At 28.4% G+C, this 19,764-nt stretch overlaps 3 protein-coding genes across 3 annotated transcripts; all 3 read right to left on the reverse strand.

Annotated features, from left to right (window-relative positions):
* Positions 1-1,222: 1,222 nt before the first annotated feature.
* Positions 1,223-2,284, reverse strand: LOC109792386 (antimicrobial ginkbilobin-2-like protein). The gene has a single exon (XM_020351794.3). The coding sequence runs from the start codon at positions 2,214-2,216 to the stop codon at positions 1,485-1,487; it is 732 nt and encodes a 243-aa protein (XP_020207383.2). The 5' UTR covers positions 2,217-2,284; the 3' UTR covers positions 1,223-1,484.
* A 6,316-nt stretch (positions 2,285-8,600) lies between these two features.
* Positions 8,601-9,493, reverse strand: LOC109792391 (antimicrobial ginkbilobin-2-like protein). The gene has a single exon (XM_020351799.3). It carries the CDS (start codon positions 9,457-9,459, stop codon positions 8,731-8,733), a length of 729 nt encoding a protein of 242 aa, XP_020207388.1. The 5' UTR covers positions 9,460-9,493; the 3' UTR covers positions 8,601-8,730.
* Positions 9,494-15,282: 5,789 nt separating this feature from the next.
* LOC109792387 (uncharacterized) lies at positions 15,283-18,568 on the reverse strand. The gene is made up of 3 exons (XM_020351795.3): positions 16,992-18,568; positions 16,044-16,565; positions 15,283-15,793 (listed from the first exon to the last, which is right to left on the reverse strand). Exons 1-3 carry the CDS (start codon positions 17,784-17,786, stop codon positions 15,683-15,685), a joined length of 1,428 nt encoding a protein of 475 aa, XP_020207384.2. The 5' UTR covers positions 17,787-18,568; the 3' UTR covers positions 15,283-15,682.
* Between the last annotated feature and the right edge of the window lie 1,196 nt (positions 18,569-19,764).

Consider the following 19,764-nt stretch of genomic DNA (forward strand, 5'->3'; position numbering starts at 1 on the left):
CAAATAAAATGAATATAAGTGAAAATGAAAACAAAGAATTGTAATATGAGTACAAGACAACAAAAAGGGGATAATTAAGGTTCAAATTATTAAGATATGACCTTTACATTATAGAACACATCACTTACAAATAACCCAAAAAAAAAAAAACTCCTTTAACACTAAATAGTAAATTGGTACCATAAGGGCTAGGGTTGGTGTAATTTCGTGGTTAAAGCAGAAACGAAATAAGGGGGTCACAAATTCCCTTCTTGGAGGAAAAGAGAGAAAACTAAGAGACTGATAAAGATGGAGATAGCATTCGGATGGAGGGGTTAATTGATCTGCTGGTTCAAACTTCTAAGATCATGTATTTCATCTCTTAATAATCTGCTGTTTCCAATTAATAGTGGCTAGGGATACTTTGGTCTATAGTATGGGGTTGAAGACGCTGACTTAGGCTAGTGGCAACCTCATCAAATCACCATTCATTTTCCAGGATTGTCCAATTGGAGGACCCACTGAAAAATTTAATTATGTATGTTTTTTTGTTCGCTGAGATTGAGAGAGGAGTGCACTTCGGTGACTGGTAAAGTGGACTTTTCCCTCTTTTCACTATTTTAAATGATAAATAATATGATCAAAATATAGTATATAAATAAAAAATAATATTTATTTTATAAATTATTATTTTTAAATTAAATTAAATTAATTTTTTTTAAAAATAATATTAAAATGTATCTTAATAATTATTAATTGTTATTGCTATCAATGTTGATAAAAAATGATTGATTTCACATTAGCCGGTAAAATACTCATAATTTATATAAATTTCTCATTTATAAAAATTGATTTTGTAATATTTAACTATACCAAACCTCTCAAGAAGTGGGGCTAGCTATAGTATCTTTTGAAGTACTTCCAACATAATGAGGAGATTAGTCACTGCTATCGGCAATCAATAATCTAAGAACGAACCTAAAAAAAAACCTCTCAAGAGGTTGATCATAAGAAAAGCAATATAATTAAAAAAATGGCAAACTTAGCGCAAGTTGTGCAAAGTTTGGAATCAAAGGCGAAATACTGGGCAAAAAGCCAGCAAAGAGGAATACCTGGGATGGACTACTACAGTACTATCCTTTTATGAAAAACAAACAACTTACAAATTATATATAAATTACATATAGAAGGGACCCAAAATATTAATATGCAACCCAAGCAACATAATATAAGTTGTCAAACGTATGAAACCGCACATATATTTTATTGGATCCATTTCGCTAGAAACAAATAAAATAGAGAATAAATTTTCCTTCAAAATATCTAATACGATTTTATTTTTCTATTACATAATCATTCTTATCTAATATTTCTCTTTCTCATCCTCTCTCTCTTTATAAAAGACATCCTAAGAATAGTATTACTCATTTATTCATGTGTTAATGTAAAAACATAAGAAGGTCTTTACAAGAAAGGATGAAGCCGTAACCATAAGATTTTAGCATTTACTCTTTGACAAAAGGGTATGTCTCATATCGGAAGTTACAGCTTCCACCCACAACCCTACCTCCTATTTGCCCATCACAACATCGTGGAAGCTCGTTAATTGAGTCATCAAGACACTTCTTGCAATCAGTGCTAGAGAGGTCTCTCGTGCACTGAATCAACCCATAAAGTGTGTCTGAACTCTCAAGCTTTAGCTTTCCAGCAGCATATAGTTTAGGGTTCGCATAAGCTGTCAGAGCAAGTTGGCTCAATAACTCTCTAGTCTTTAAGTTAAACGGTGCTGTATCATTTTTGCGGTTCACGTTCCACAAATAGAACTTGTTTGTGGTGTCGATGTTGCCAAAGAAATCAGTGCCCAAGTACTTGAACATGCAATAGTCGTACCATATGATGGCACCTTTGTTGTATGGGCAGAGGTTAAGGATTTCCTTAGTTGCATCAGAGACACAAGTTTTGCATTCTGAGGCTGACACATCGCCACGACAAAGGACAAGCCCATATAGTTTTAGGTTTTGGTCATGGCCCATCGTGCTTGCCCCAAAACCTGTCGAATACGCCTTATACTTGAGCTTGATGATGAGCGTTTTCATATATACATCGTAGGTACTGTTAGCTGTGTAGTTCTCAGACCCTAAACAGAAATGAAAAATTGAGTCTCCAAAAGATGTTTGGAGGAGGGCTAGGGTAAATGAGATGAAGAGAAATGCGGTTAAGAGTTTCGAGGAAGACATTGTATTTGCCCAACGTGTATCGAGTGATCAAGGATATTCTTTGTTTGATTGTTTTGACAATAGAATTGAGGAGTGAATCTATTTATAGAGAAAATCCTTTGTTTCATTTAAGAAATTCGCATTTTAGATCTTTTAACCATTTTAACTAGGCAGTTAACCACTTAAGCAATATCACTATGTCAAAATTGAGAATTCATATTTTGTTAGAATTTTTTTCTCATCCTTAGTTCTTTGGTTCTATTATAGGCTCATTATTATATTAGTATGATTAAGAATATCTTTTAAGTATTTCTCATATAAATATAGTATCATTATAACAAAATTGTCATATATAGTGACACACACCCTATAGTAATACTATACATGTCACTAAAAATTATTTTTACCTACACAATAACTATAATATATGTTGGTATATTATTAAAAAGTGTGAGTATAGATTATAGTAACACACAAAATATGTTGTTAAATTTCATTCAAAATCAACACTAAAATTATGTGTAACTATATGTCAAATAGACATATACCTATATACATTGTACCTATAGTAACACTTTTTACATGTCAGTATATGTAACATTTCTTGTAGTGTATATTCTCTGGTCAAGAGTACCAATGAAAAATATGAATGTTGTCTTCATCTTCTTAATAACTTTCTCATAATTTTTTAATGGTAGATTCTAGGAGTAATTATAGTATAACTTCTAGTTCCTATTATATTTTCGTTCAAGACATTGAACTGAAATTATAATTTCCAATGTTATCTTTTGTTTGTTGAGATGTGTTGTGGCTGTGAGAGAAAAGAGTACTAAAGTGAGGGGAAAAGTGGAATTTTTTTTTTATCTTATCTTATTATTATTATTTTTATATGAACATGAATATTATAAAGTTGATATATAATCAATGATTAATTTATGTTTATAAGAATTGACTAAGCATTATGTTATCATGATAAGAATAATTCATTACAAGAAATATTACATATAGTAACATACAAAAAATGTTACTATATATAATATATATAAATATAAATCTATTTAACGTATATTTACAAATAATTTTAATATTGATTTTAAATAAAATTTAATATATTATTGTAACTTATATTTACATTTTTTAACAATATATCAATATATATTATATCCATATTATATGTAAAAGAAGTTTTTAGTAATAAATATTATGTTATTATAGAGTATATATTATTATGAGACAAATTTTTTTTATTGATTGTAACTAACCTAACTTCTCTCTTGAAGTTATTTTTAATTTATAAAAAAAGTTGGATAAGTTTATTGTGTATGTACTAGCTATCAAACAATAAATTAAAATAGAATATAACTTGTTATATATTATATTTCTTATCTTGATCATTAAATGAATCTTAATTAAAATTTTGATTAAGAATATTCAATATTCAATAATACATTATTGTAGTAATCCACGAAGTAAAGCTGGCTAGCACTAGTTAGTGCATGTGTAGATCATTCACACATCTTCCCTTCATCACTATCATTATTGTCTAATACTTATTTTACTTAGTGTGTAATCACCTAACATCTTCAGTGCAGCATTACTTATTGAGAAATCATAACGACACAAGGAAAAAAAAAAAGAAGAAGAAAAAAACAATGAAATGAAAAAAGTGCAACCTCGCTACAACATCCGAGAAGAATTCTTCTTCCACTCTCATTGATCTGACAAAATAAACCTATAGACACACAAAAATAAAATAAGAAAGAACTCAAGACATTTACCAAATCTATTAGTAAACCATTCCTCCAATACACAAAAAAACTTTTTTGTACATCCATAGCCAACACCTATATATATTACCATACTTATAACACTCCAAGAGAAGAGTGGAAACAAACAATATAAGTCTACAAGAAATTTCCACACCTCCATTAATACACTCAAGTTAAAAAGTTCTAGATCTTTTTATCTCTAGATTATCACAAGATTTTGGTTGATAAATTCATTTTGTCTAAGCTAATTATCCACCCTATTTTAGGAGAGTCATCATTGACCACTACATCACATAAAACTTCTTTTAAACCCATTCAAAATATTCAAGACCTTATTTAATATTTAAATTAAAAATGAAAAATAGTATAAAAAAAAGACTAGATAATACCAATCACATAATATAATCACCTTGATTTGAGAGTCGCAGCTAGCATCCAAGAAATTTAAAAGGAAGTATATTAATATCACAATGCATATCTATTTTTCTCTTAATTAATTTTAACTTTTTTAAAACCTCAGAGTGAGAATTAATGACTAAATAATAATTCTAAAAAAACATTTAATCATAGAGATTATATTTTAATTATAAAAATTCAAACAGTATTGGTTCATCGTATGAGGTTACTCTTCTGCTAGACCCAACTCCCGGTTGGTCATAATTATGATAGTATTTCATAAACTAATTATTTCAAAACTTAAACTGGATTATTAATTAATTAGGAAAAACGCACGAATGGATTTATATTTAGCTATTATATATTCCTATTCGTCTAAATTAAGAAGCATCTGTCTGTCTGTCTCAATAATTTAACATTCTTAGATGAACAAATTAAATGTATATCAGGTTATTACACAGCCATTGTTTAAGTGAGTTGGTAAGTAGTTGATATTAATTATCTTGACATATTTATGTTCTTATCGTTGAGTCAGGAGAACCCAATAATTTCTCCTTGTAATTCAGTATTTTATTTTAGCCGACTTAATTGTAGAGCATACAGCATTTCAGTTTTGTTACCAAGAATGTAATTGTCACAAAAATATTACAGTATTTCCGTTTTAGAAAAAGACAAAATGAATATCCCTGTTGGGTTGTTTGGCAGTGAAGATAAGACAACAATGTATAAGAGATAAAATAATACAATAAAGTTAATAAATGGTACAAGTAATTAATATAGTTTTACTTTATCTCATGTTTTATGTCCACCACATAATTAACTTAATAATAATAATAATAATAATAGTAGTAATAATAAATAATAAAAACATGTGAATGTTTCACATTAATATTAATATTATAATTAATTTAAAAATAATAAATAGTAATATAGATAGTGTATATGATAAAATTATTATCAAAGACGGTAATATAATTAGTTAAATATTAAAGTAAAATTTCGGATATCAAATTTAATTTTAATGGATAAAGTATGATAAAATTATTCTTACAAAAATATAATGATAATAGCAAAATAGTCTAGCATAATTATGTTATTTAATAAAAATATATTATCAAAGTTAGATTCTTGATTAGATGTGTAAAAAAATATTTTATTAAAAGAGACAAAAGTTGACTCTAATGATCTCTATATTTTAATAAATATTTTATTATTCTCTATTGTTGGAAATATCTTTAATAAATAAATTAATAAAAGTGACGTGAAATGGCAGTTAGGCAGTGTGACGCTGCTAATGACGCTAAAGCCAACACTATCTAGTATTTCTTCAATCAATTAATTATCACTGCAACACTAGCTAGTGTGCAATCACAAAATATCTTTCCTTCACCACTTATTATTACTGACAATTCTATTATGCACTACATGGGTAAAATAAGAAAATTGATTGGCACTATCATGCCACTTAAAAAAGGAAAAAAGCTGCAATTTGTGATCTTTCATACAGCTAGAAATCACAAATAATTTTCCTGCCAGTTAAAATAACTATCAAGTCTACGTATATCAGAAACTGGTTGAAATAGATTTTAAAATAGCAGCTGATAATTTTTTTTTTTTTTTTTTTTGTAGTGTGCCTGTTTTTTCTTCAGTATTTTTTATTTTTAGAATATAAAAAATTAAGAAATATGAATATCTTTTTTGTTAATAACCGTTGAGATTGAGAACTGATTAATAGCGGTTAAAAGATAATAAATCTAAAAAAATGAAAAAAAATATATCTTTAATATCAACTTATAATATATTAAACACAAATTTCTTCTTTCATTTAGAAATTTTGTTTAACGATAAAATTTTAAATTTTAGAAATATATAATAAACATTTAACCTATAACATTATGTCATGATGATTATTGATTTAATGTTATTAATTAATTAAATATTTGATGACGTGTTACTTTAATGCTTTAAAATTTTAAAGATTAAAAAGTTCTTATGAGTTTAATTATTTGAGAGTTGTTTTATATTAAGGTCAAGTTGACCAAGTTTATGAGAAGGTATATAAAGATTTTTTAAGACTTGAATTTTATAAGTTCATTTCTTAAGAATTCTATAGGGAAGGTTTTAGGAAGATAAGTTGTAGAGTCAAAGGAGATTCTTCTTCTTTCTGACTTCACATGAGAGTTATGATCCTTCCTCGGAGTGCTTAATTTGAGTTAATCAAAAATTAGGGTTGTCATGCGACGAGAACTCAAGAGTTACATTTTTTGCCATTCATCCTTCTTCTTCCTTTTTACTTAGAGATTTGAGGTAAGGAAAGCTTGTAGTTCAACACTCTATGTTGTATACATTGATTATGTTGTGATGATTGTGATTTGTATAATTTGAAGTTGAATTTGAAGGATTGAACTTGGTGTTCCTTGCTTTTGGGTTTTTCCTTGGCGAAGAAAGGAAAATTGATGATCCACTAGTATAAAAGAGATAATTTACGTCGGTTATTTTAAGTTTTTTACGTCAGAAAAAAGTTCGACGTTAAAATGGGAGACGTAAATTTACGTTGGTTGTAAAATTCGACGTAAATTTACGTCGGACATTGCCAAGATCCGACATAAAAAAGTTGTAAACAAAAAAAAAACATAACCAGTGCAAGCAGAACGGTCTGTTCTAGTTGCAGCACAAGTCATTCTGCATGTAGAACAGGTCGTTCTCCTTGCAGAACAGACCATACCAGATGCAAAATCAAACTCCTCTGCGCGAAACAAACTTACAAACTTACGAATCAGGCAAGTTACATATCTTACCTGTAGATGCTCCATATCCTGAATAATCATAGCTGAAAGCATAGCACAAAATTGAAAGAAAGTAAATAAACATAAAACTAAATATATCAAAGTAAAAAAGCAAGAAATTTTGGTGTTGGTGTGTTACTTCTGATGAAACTGAAACCGAAGAAGGAAAGTGAAGAGTGGCAGAAAACAAATCTGACCTAAGCGGTTGTTTGATATGTATATATGTTGAATTATGGATTGCATGTTGAGTTGGTCTAAATAGTTGGTTGAATTGGTATAGAGAAGATTTAATTCTATGGGTGGAGAAATTGCCTTTACGTTGGATCCAACTTCATGGCATCAAGCATTAGTGATTCAGAGGCTCTCTATCTCACTAACATCAGGCGCATGATGAGTGACATCGAGAGTAAGTAAGTTAGAGGCTTTCCACCCCACTAATGTCGGGCATGGGGTGAATGGTTTTTGGGTATGAGTGATTTTAGGGCTTTCTGACTTGGTTATGTTGAGCGTGGGATAAGTGACATCAAAAGTGAGTAAGTTAGAGGATCTTTGTCTCATTGACATTGGACATGAGAGTAGTGGCGTCAGACATTAGTAAGTTAGAGACTCTCTACCCCATTAACATCGAGTGTAGGATGAGTGATACTAGAATTTAATGTTGGGCATGAATTGGTCACGTCGAGCATGAGTATAATGAATGTATATGAGTAATATATTGTTGTGTGTTGTGTTATGATTGCATGAGAAGTACGTAGTTGTGTAGTATTGTGTTATGATATACATGAGGCATGTTGTAGCGTTGAATTATGTTGATAAGATGCATGATGCATGATATTAAACTGTATGTTGAACTTAGAAGTAGAGGAATGTGTTATTTTAAGATTTTGAAATATTTCATTGTATGGATATTTTAATGTTCCAAGAGCTTAATTGTTAAAAATTCTTTTTGAGTTATCTCTTGAAATGAAATGTCGAGTCTTTTCTAAGTCCTTTATTGATACCATATGAAGGTTAAATCGAGTTATACTGGTTTAAAAATGACCAATTATAAAGTCGAGAGATAAAATCTTTAACCAATTACTAAAAAGATACACAATATATGAAGAGTAGTCGACAAATTAATTTTATATAAGTTTAGTTGATGCATATTAATGTTATAGAAGGTTCATATCCAAATTATTCTATTCCTAACCTAATTATTAGAGAAATTTTATTCCTACATATTTTTGTGCAAACATATTTATAATTACTAGTAGAGAAATAAAAGAAGATAAAGATAAAGAAAAAAGTGAAAAGTATAAAATAAATAAAAGACGCTATAAAGAAAAGATAAGAATACAAATGAGTTATAAAACATATATAGTACATACAAATACAACAATTCACCAATAGAATCTAATTCGGTTAGTTTAAAAGGGCATATGAATATTGTAAATAAGTTTGATTCTCAAAAATAAAATAAAAAATACAATATATTCATTAATTTATTCATACACTATTTAAAATTGCATAATAATGTTTATCTTTATTGACGATATCAATTGAAGAGATTCAATTAATCCATATAAGATATTGATGGTTAATTTACTGGTTGACAAAGGGATATATCTCATATCTAAAGTTGCAGCTCCCACTCACAACTCTACCTCCTTCTTTGCCATCACAACAACTTGGAAGTTCGTTAATCGCATCATCAAGACACTTCTTACAATCATTGCTAGAAAGGTCTCTAGTGCACTGAGTCAATCCATAAAGTGTCTCTGATTTCTCAAGCTTTAGTTCTCCACTCGCATAATATTTATTATTCCCATAAGTTTCCTCGGCAAGTTGGCTCAATAACTCTTTAGTCTTGTAGTTAAACGTTGAAGGGTCATCAACATTTTTCAAGTTCCACATGTAGAACTTGTTTGTGTCGTCAATTTTGCCAAAGAAATCTGTGTCCAAGTACTTGAACATGCAATAATCGTACCAAATGATGGCACCTTTGTTGTAAGGACAACGATTGAGAATTTCTTTGGGTGCTTCGGAGACACAAGTTTTGCAATCTGAGGCTGACACGTCACCACGGCAAAGGGCAAGTCCATATGCCTTTTGGTATTGGCCAACAGAGGCAAGACCAAAACCTGTTGAAGGGGTTTTGTAGATGAGTGAGTTGGTGAGTGTTTTGAGGTTTGATTCATAGGGACTGTTGGCTGTGAAGTTTTCAGAACTCGAACAGAAATGGAAGAGAGGGTCAGCTCCAAAAGATGTTTGGAGAAGAAGTGTTATGGTGAGTGAGAAAAGAAAAGTGGTGATAAATTTTGAGGAAGACATTGTTGTGGCTATGGAAATATTCTTGTATGATTGTTTTGACAATGGAATGTGGAGAATGAAAGTGTTTATATAGAGAGAACCATGAGATTGATACCAAAAAGTTGACATTTTCTTTTGACCATTCAATAGGGTGCACTGCACTAGGTCAAAGTTAGGCAGCGTCTTTGACATTTAGGAGTTTGGACAAAGTACAATTAATGTCGCGTTTGTCTGAATTTGCATGGTTTGTAAATCTTACAAATTCAAGCTTGATTAATTTCATCCTATTCAATCTTCAAAATATATACGGTTTAATTTCTTTGTTATGATCTTGTCAAATTTTGTTTAAATATTTTGACATAGACGTATAGCGTGTTAATTATACTATACATTTATATAGTAAATATTGTTTGCGGAAATAATCTACAAAACTACCTATGTACATATATATATGAAAAAATCGACTAGATCAACTAGTTTACTTTTAATATCATTGAACAGATAACATTGTCAATCCGGATAATATTCAAACACTTGGTTGAATACAGAATTAACTAAACCAGTTTAACTTCATCAGTTGAAAACGATAAAAATTTGTAGGAGAAAATTAGTTTAAAACTGGTCTTTTAACAAGTTAATTTTTATTTATAAAATATTTTGTAGATAAATAATTTAACATTTATTTTGAATTTTGAACTTGTAAAATCTAAAATATATAATTTTTATGCTACTTAAAATTTATCTATTTATTTTTATTATTTTATCACTCCCTTCGTTTCTTTTTCGGATTTTTATGTACATGCACTTTTTTTTCATCTCATTTTTACTCTCTCTCTCTTTCACTTTTTTCCTATCGTCACTTTGTTTGAAAACTATTTTTTCTCTCTATCTTTCTGTATTTAATTTCTCTACATAACTCTCTTCCTTCTATCTAAATTTTGGAGGACATTTAGTATTTTTTTTTTCGTCTTTTCATCGGTTATTTTAGAAGAGAATTATTATTATTTATCTATTTATTGTTTTAAATTTCTAAGGTATTCCGGTGAGATTTTTTTTAAATCGATTATTTTTACTTTAAAATTATTATTTAACCAATTTTAAAATAATCTATTTTGTTAGTTTGACTTTTAAAATCAATTGTCAATTTTAAGAGTTTTAAAGTTACTTCAATTAACTTACGAGGATAATAAGTTATAAGCTCTTAAATATCTTTACACAAATACTCTAAATTGAAGTATGTATTTCAAATGATATATGTGTAATTTTTATTAACTATTATATCACTCAATAATTTTTAATTAGATGTAAATTTTTTAAAATTTATCAATAGATTGAAAGTTATTTATTTCTAAATCATATATACAAAATTTTATATTAGTTCAAGATGATTTAATATTTCATTCTTATATAATAAAATTAAAATAATATATTTATTTCAAAAATATATTAAAATATAAATATTTTAATTATCTTAAAATTATTATTTGATTTTAATAAAATTAAATAGAAACATATAAAATGATATAAAATTATAATTCAACAAATGAATCAATAAAATTTACATTTAATATATATAGTATAATAATTAATCAAAATTGTATCAATATTATTTGTATTAGAAGAGTGTGTGTATATCGACAAACAAAATAAATTGAGATGAATCTCGATTTGAGGTCTCACATGTTGATATACATGAATTACTCTTTATATATCAAAAACATGTACGGTAGGCTAGTGTATATGACGTCCGTGCAATAAATTAAGGAATATTTAACTCGGTTACTTAAATATGTACCTGAATTATTATAAATTTATACCATTACCATGTATAAAAAATATGTATACTTACTAATCGAAGTTATTACATAAATATTCATATATATATATATATATATATATATTAATAAATGATCAGATTTAATCTTTGATTTGAGTACAGAGTGAAATAGATATCACTTTATTCATGTAATGAGTGATGAAGAGATTTATGCTTTTTAATTATTAAAAAAAAAAGTGTACATGAAATAAGTAACCGAGTGGATCTATTCTTTATCATATCGATCTTTTCCTAGAAACATTAGCATTATGTACAGTGCCCACATAACTAATCCATAAAGTTTTAATCTTATCCAGGAAATATTTGAAATTTTCTCGAAATTCTTCGGTCAAATGTTCAAAGTTAAATAGATAAAGCATCATGTTCGCTAGAGAAATCATAGCTTGATCTCCATGACTGTGATTAGCGAAAAATTACTTTCAAAATTAAATTACCAATAATGATCCTTGAAATAAATTTTATCCTTGGAAACATTTACCAATAATGATCACACATTGAAATAATTTTAGTTAGATCCCGTATTAATTAACAAAATCATTTGTAAAATTAAATTATTAAAAGAGTAATTTTTCCAAATTATATATATGTATGTACGCGTCAACTCAACTTATTTGTCTTCAGTATAAAAAACAAATATTTTTTTAAAAATAGTTAAGAGAAACAAACAAATACCATTACATTACACCCGGTTGAAAATGTATGTTTGTCTAGAAGATCATTTTGGGTTTATAAGTATTGATTGTTGTTTGTCTAGAAGATCATTTTGGGTTTATAAGTATTGATTGCGGCGGTGTTGACTTAAGAGATCAATGGTGACATCTTTATTAGAGATCGAATGAATGAAAACTAATCTCTTTCGTCAATCATGCACCTTTGATGATCCAGGCTGGACAATTAATTATAGTTTAGAATTTTTAACAAGCTTCCAGAAAGAAAAGGAAAAGTATTTAAGAGAAATATATTAAGTATTAAAGTTTTAAAATTCAGATAACATATAAAATGATAAATTTAAAAACATCTAATAAATATTATAAAAAAAATAGATTAAAATACTCCTAATCATAAAAATGCCCATAACTAAGTTGAAAGTATTTAATTAAAAACTAGTACATGTGGGAAAATGAGAAAAGTATTTATTAATTTTATACCTGAGACAAGAATGAAAAATTTTGACTTAGTTATTAATTGGATATTAATTTTAAATTTAAATAAATTTTAATAGTAATTGTTTTTTAATTTTTGTCCACGATGTGCAATATTTATCATTGTGACTTCAAAGATATCCACAATGAATGTTATGTCATTTACATTATTGTTGTTCTTATACATATAAACCTCATAGCATATGAATAACTATCCAAAATTTCAACTTACATTAATCGACAACTCGCTTGAAACTACCCATAAACAATAAATTTATTTTCATTTTTCATGGGCTTTTGGATCGAGTTGTGGGTTTGTGCCTACCCGTGCATGTCCTATTACTTGCCACCTTTATCAGCTACTTGCAACCTGCTATTCATTACTTGTTATCTCTTACTTATTAGTTATTACCTGTTACTTGCTACATGTTTCATGCTACTTGTGACTTGCTACGCGCTACTTATTATCTACTACTTGTTATGTATTACCTGTCACTTATTAGCTACTTGTTACCTCTTATCTATTACTCGTCACTTGTTACCACTACTAGAAAAATATGTTATTTTTCTACGAATTTTTTATAAAAAATATTCACATAAATTTTTTATGAATTTTCTCGCAATAATAATTTTATAAAATTTTTTTATAAATTTATTTAAGAAAAATAATTTACAGATATTCTTTACAAATTATTTTATGAAAAATAATTTATAAGAAAATTTTGAAAATTTTACTACAATTTTAATGATCATAAAAAAAATTTCATGGTAAAAATTTGTAGAAAATATTATAAGAATTAAATTTTCTTACAAAAATAAATTCGCAACTAATGTTTACTAAATGGTAGAAAAATTTTGCAGGTAACTTTTCCTGCAGATTTTCTTGCCAATTTTAATCCGCAGGAAAAATAAAAAAAAATATTTAAATTTATAAGTTTAATATTTTAAAAAAAAACTTCAAGTCCCACATCGATTGAAAATAAAATAATTAAAGAGTATATAAGTTACCTTACAAGTTGATTTGTATGATTGAGTGTTAGGCTTATAATCTATAATCTTAGAATTTAAAAGATTATGTATCACATGTTGGAGGCATGGAAACAAATGCTTCGGATGAATTCATTGTGAGCATTTGAAAGTTGAAGAATTGTTGATAGAATTTATAGTAATTTCTTTAATTTTTTTCGTAAAAAATATTCATGTAGAATTTATTCTAAAAAAATTTGCAAGAAACTTTCTTACGAATTTTTTTTTGCAGGAAACTTTCCTGCGAATTTTTTTTTGCAGGAAACTTTCGTGCGAATTTTTTCTGCAAAAAATTTAGCAGGAGAATTTCTTTCAAATTTTAAAATTCGCAAAAATATATTATCCACGAAGGTATTACTTGCAGATAAAATTTTGGCAAAAAAATTTGTAAGAACAACATTTCCTGCAAATTTTTCATAAAAATTCGCAAGAAAAGTCACATGTAATAAGAAAAATTCTAGTAGTGTGCCTAGTACATGCTACTTGTTATTTGTCACCTACTGTATGTGACATACTACTTACTACCTATGACATATACCATGGTTCAAGCGTCTTTGTTCAATGATCACAATTTAGATAATTGTGTCCATGTTTCTTAAGGGTGTATATTTGATTCATTTTCTTCTTCAATTCCTCTTTCTAAAGCCTTATGATGTATTTGGATGGAGAATTTAAGTGGAATAATTCATTTTTTTTAAGAATGACAAATGTCTTGGAGTGAAATACTTTATTTGAATGAAAAATTTATATAGAATTTTAAATTTAAACATTTGTAAAATTTCTTAAAATATTTAAAATTGACTAATATTTATTATTATAAAATTTAATTTTAAAATCTCAACGTATATATATGATCAATTTTACTATGGTGAAAATTAAATTATCATATTCAAACTAAAATTTAAAACTTGATAAATTTAAATTGATTTATTCAAATAAAACATTTAAAGGATAATAAAAATTGAAATCAAAGTAATTGAAATTCTAAAAATTTTAAATTCTTTGAATTTCTAAATTTTTTTGTCCAAATACACCATAAAATCATAAATGTATTACATAAAATCATTATAGACATATCTTATGGGATAAAAAAAAAATTTGGAAGCTCCTAAAATAGCTAATGACTTTCGTAATATAATAACATCTTTTTATTTTTTTAATTTACTTTCTCATATAACAAGTGTGCTCATGGACTTCAAAGCTATGTATCACTCTTCTATCCAATGTGCAGGTTTCATATGTTTTCCTTCACCTAGTATGTTCTAAGTCTAACCCTTAACAAATAGGTAAATCTCATATATGATGTTGCAACTTCCACTGACAACTCTGCCTCCCGCTTTACCATCACAACAATTTGGGAATTCACTAATTGCATCATCAAGACACTTCTTGCAACCACCACTAGAAAGGTCTCTAGTTTTATTTGATGGTTTTGGTTTGGTACGTAGAGGTTAATTGGCTTCGATCAATTTATAGTGAAGGTCTCTAGTTTTGTGTGAGAGAAATGGTCAAAAGTTTCGCATTTTCTTTTGATTTTTGGAGCTACGTAATCATGCCAACTACACTATTTGACGAGACAATATCAGACATGGTCTGTCTAAGGTTTCTTGTTTTCTTGGATATAACTAAATTAATATATATTCTCGCCGCATCTGAACATGATGAGCCATTTCAACTCGTTTTCGCATATATGTTGAAGATTTCAATATCTCGAGAAAAAGAAAAGACAATGGTTTCACAAACATGAATTTTTTTATCAGATGGATTCCTATAAAGATAAAGTATCTCTCGTCTTTATCCAAAGTAAAAATTAAATTTCAATATGTCTCCTCCCTTGACATTGATAATGTATCCTCGGTCCTCACATGCAGAGATGTATCAAAATACTATGAAGGTATCACGTTGAAGTAGAATACCAATATATCTCTTGCAGAAGCACGGACAAATTTAATTTCCACCTTTATTTCTCAATTCTTATTGTTCTAAAATAGCTCACAGCTGCATTGCTGAACCTTTAGATAAGGCGAATCATTTTATTTCTCAATTCTTATTACGTCGCGGAATCATTTTATCATACTAATAAGTAGCTCTACAAGCATATCCATGAAAAATGGAATTAATTCTCTACTTACAACCATCTAATGACATGCTCTAGTAACTTTTTTTTATATGATGCATTTTGCTTGGGCGTATAAAAGAGAGATTAAACATGAACTTCCGAGTTCTGATCATCTATATATCATTGCATGTGAATCAATTCATCCTCTGCGCATTCCCTTATTGCAATCTCCATTAAGTGAGAAACATTAGAGGGCAACACATCACAGCAGTGCCTTCTTTGAGTCAGCAACTGAATACAAATTAAAAAATAGTTTATAAGTAGTGTTACCAATGCAAATTCATCTCCTAATAGCCCTAAAGAAATACTAGTATCTAATTAGAGAAATTATTATTTTTAGTCTCAATCACTCATTACATAACATGTATTATAAGAAAAAATTAATATCAGTTGATTACATTTTATGTAAAGATTAAGATGATTAATTAGAGATCTTGTAATTTAGTATCATCTAATAATTTCTTGCATAATCAAGATTTACCTGTTTGATATCAAGCACTAGCTTACTTGTGGCCACTCTGATAACTTCTGGTACCACGTTGGATGAGCAATTTTGGATAGATTTCTGGTAACTGCTTATTATTGTGCCATCTTTACTTTGCAACAAATTTTCAAGATAGAAAATGGTGGGCCTTCTACATGTGTCAGGGTGAAACTCTCTTGTGTTGAAAGAAAATAGGTCTGCCAAAACAGTTCCTCCGGTCCACTTCTTGAATGTTTTTTGAACTTTAAGAACATCCGGCAAAGACATGTGGTTATGGAACACCTGAACAGCATAACCCCATGACACTGAGATTGTCCATGAAAACCGTTTCTCATAGCAAACTGTTTGTTGCAGAAGCCTATGGGAATCAACATCAGCAGCTTCAAATAAATGTTGTAGAGCTTTTATGGTTGTCATGTTTGGAAAAATTGGATCAATTTTCTCTGGGTGATGAAGGGACAACAAGGGTGTAACTGGATGTGCTGCCAATAGGCCAAAGGCGTTTCCTCTTAAATCTACCTGATTCAATTTCACAATCACAAAACAGAGTATTAATATTAACATTAAATAATATATACACTATTTGCTTGAGAGAAAAAAATTGTTGAATCCATGTAAAGCCATATTAGGAATTAATATATGTATATATTATTCATAGTGTCATTCACTCACAAATTACTGCAAATAAAAATTGATTTTATAATAAGTATTTTAATGCCATATTAAAAATTATTTCTAAAACTCTAATTAATTAATAGTTTAAAAGTTTTTATACTAATATACACTTATTAAACTCCTAAAGATTTAAATAGGTCTCTCAAGTTTGAACTAGGATTTCATTTTGGTTACTAAAATATAAAAGTCCTTAGCAATTAGGAGGATGGTATAAGATTATTTCCTTTATACTATTAAGTAGGACAAAAAAGTTTGAAAAGTGTTAATTACCTGGTGAAAGCCTGGTTCATGTGTTAACCCTACACCTAGTTCTGTGATGCAAGAGTACACCCTGGCATCACTTCCATACACATGAGGATACCTTTCTATACACGAATCAAACACCTTGACCAAAACCGTTGCTAAAGAAGAACTGATGGCAAAACCAGCCCCACCAAATCCCATTCCAAACCCAAAAAACCAGTTCTGCTTATAACTCTCTGAGTTGGCACCAACGTAGTACCAAAGCCCGTGATCATATTTGGAAAGAGTTTTGACCAAATTCCGAGGGAAGAAAAGCGTGTCATCGTCCCCAAACACGTACCACTTAACATGAGAATAGTTCAGTGCCACTGTCTCCTTCACCACACGTGCCACACGAATCGCAGATCGCATGCCACCCCGGTACGTGTAGCCAAACCGAGAAGTGTCTTCGGAGACACAAAGAGGAGGAAGAGAAGTACCATTGTCTTTCTCTTCAACAACTGAGAGTGGAAGCGTTTCAACGAATACACAACCCCTCATTGTTGTGTTGTGTTCGCGGTTCCACCATAGCTTAACGTAGTCCTTCCTCTTGGGCCATGAAGACCCACTTGAAGCAATTCCAAACACAACATGATCAAGGGTTGTTGTTGTTGTGGTGGTGGTGGAAGATTCGTACACATTTTGGACATTTTTTAATGAAGAATGCACGTTTTGTTGGTTTAATGATGTTCCTAATAGTATAAGGATATAGATGGCACAAAATGAAGAGGAGAATAAAAGCAAGTTTATTAAGTTTGTGATGGTTTTGTGAAGTGAGTGCATATTTATTCTAGGGAATTGTGTGTGTGGTTGTGCAGGTTCAATGAGAAAAAAGTTTTCAGACAAATTTGAAGTGTATATATTGCAGTGAAATAAAGTGAGAGCGTAATTGAAGGCGTACAAAAGCTTGTGCAAACTTTAACTTTCGGCTTTTGAGTCAGTTACTTTGTTCAATGGAGCAATTTTTGCATGTATTCCTTCTTCCTCAATGCGTATTCCACGAGGTTGGTCTGTGCCCAGAAGAAATACAAGCCCTTGTTCCAATGAGGAGGCTCGTACAATTTATGAAGATCATGCATTCAAGGCAATTAATGGGGAAGACCACTTTAAGAGAGATAAAGGGTATGTTATATATTGTGCTATATATCGTGATTTCCAACAAATTAAAAATGTATTGCCAACATGATATAATATTCATAGTACAATTCAACAAATAACTGTTAGAAATATTTTCTCTATGAATATTCAAAAAGATGTGTACATTTAAATAATTTAAATGAAAGTTATTAATTTGAATTAAATAATTATATAAATTAAATATTTAATATTTTTTTGTTTAAAGTAATAACGTATTGTTTATTAATTAGTTTAGTCTTATATTTTTGTATATCACAAAATCTCATATCACTTATTTTAAGATAAAATTAATTAAAATAGAAAGTACTTATGTTAACGATGTGAGTGGACTTGTTTTTGTTTTTTTGTTCCTCTAAACAAAAGAGATTTATTAAAAATGAGTACAAGGGGTACTCTAACCTATATACAGATACAATAGGCTAAAAAATACTTACAGTAACTAAAAACACGATACTTATTTTACAACCACAACAAAAGAAGACACGGGACCTAAAAACAATTGTTAAGTAATTTATCATAGATTTCACACAAGGACAGTGTTTGAAATAATCTTGATGATGATAATATGTGACCGGACTTGTTGAAACATCTTATTCAAATAAAATATTATAAAATATTTTCTTCCCAATTGTTATCTCTCAAAGTGTTGTATTGTAGTTAGTTTTAATCTAAAATTACAAATTATTATATTTAAGATGGGATTTTAATATTTATCTACGCTTTATATAAACTTTTATAATATTTATCTTATTTTAAGTTAACTTTTTTTTTTATTTTGTGTACAATTTAAGTATTTATAATATTAAGAAAATCTTTAACTTATTATAAAATATATTTTTAATGAAAATAAAAAACAACTTAGGGACATTTTGACAGCACCATCAACCCGAGTTGGCAGGACTATATAGGCAAAGCAAATATCCATTGTGCGACGGTCATTAGTGAATTTTGCTGATTTTATTCTCATTTTTATTCATTATTTACTTGTATGTTTTGTCTAAGATTTTATGGGCAATTTAATATGAACATGGACTCAATATCCGGTAGGATCCCTTTATTGGAATTCGTGGTCAGGTGCTAATTGTTCCTCCAGCTATAGGAATTGGAGCCTTAACTTCGGGTCCCATATTTGATGTTTGCTCCTATCAAGTTAGGCCCATGTTATACTCATTTCCTTTTATTTTCACTTTCTAGATTTTCTATTTTTCAATAAAATATCTTCAACAAGAATAAGTTTACGATGTATATTTTTTTTTTCTTTTATAATATCAAATTCATAAATTTGACTCTTTATTTTTAAATTTATAATTTTAATCCCTTAATTTTATAAAATTTATTTTCTTTTTAAATCTTCATCTATTAATCCTTAAAATTGTAATGTACATTATGACTTCATATTATATAGATAATACAATAATTAATATTTAATAATATTTAAGTTAAATTTCATTTTTAATTTTAATTTTATCTCATTTTTATTTTATAAATTTTATGAGATAAAAATAAAAAATAAAAATTAAATTTTTAAATTTTTATACAAATATTATTAAATATTAATTATTATATCATCTATTTAATAATAAATTATAACTAACTTAACAATTTAAACAATCAAAAATAAACA

Source organism: Cajanus cajan, chromosome 10 (genome assembly GCF_000230855.2).
Source record: "Cajanus cajan strain Asha chromosome 10, NIPB_CcT2T_4, whole genome shotgun sequence".
NCBI lineage: Eukaryota > Viridiplantae > Streptophyta > Magnoliopsida > Fabales > Fabaceae > Cajanus > Cajanus cajan.

Coding starts and splice junctions, on each gene's coding strand:
- LOC109792386 (XM_020351794.3), bottom strand. CDS start 2,216: ATGTCTTCCTCGAAACTCTTAACCGCATTTCTCTTCATCTCATTTACC.
- LOC109792391 (XM_020351799.3), bottom strand. CDS start 9,459: ATGTCTTCCTCAAAATTTATCACCACTTTTCTTTTCTCACTCACCATA.
- LOC109792387 (XM_020351795.3), bottom strand. CDS start 17,786: ATGCACTCACTTCACAAAACCATCACAAACTTAATAAACTTGCTTTTA. Junction 16,566..16,991: donor ATGAACCAGGCTTTCACCAG/GTAATTAACACT, acceptor AAATTGAATCAG/GTAGATTTAAGAGGAAACGC. Junction 15,794..16,043: donor TAGTGCTTGATATCAAACAG/GTAAATCTTGAT, acceptor ATTTGTATTCAG/TTGCTGACTCAAAGAAGGCA.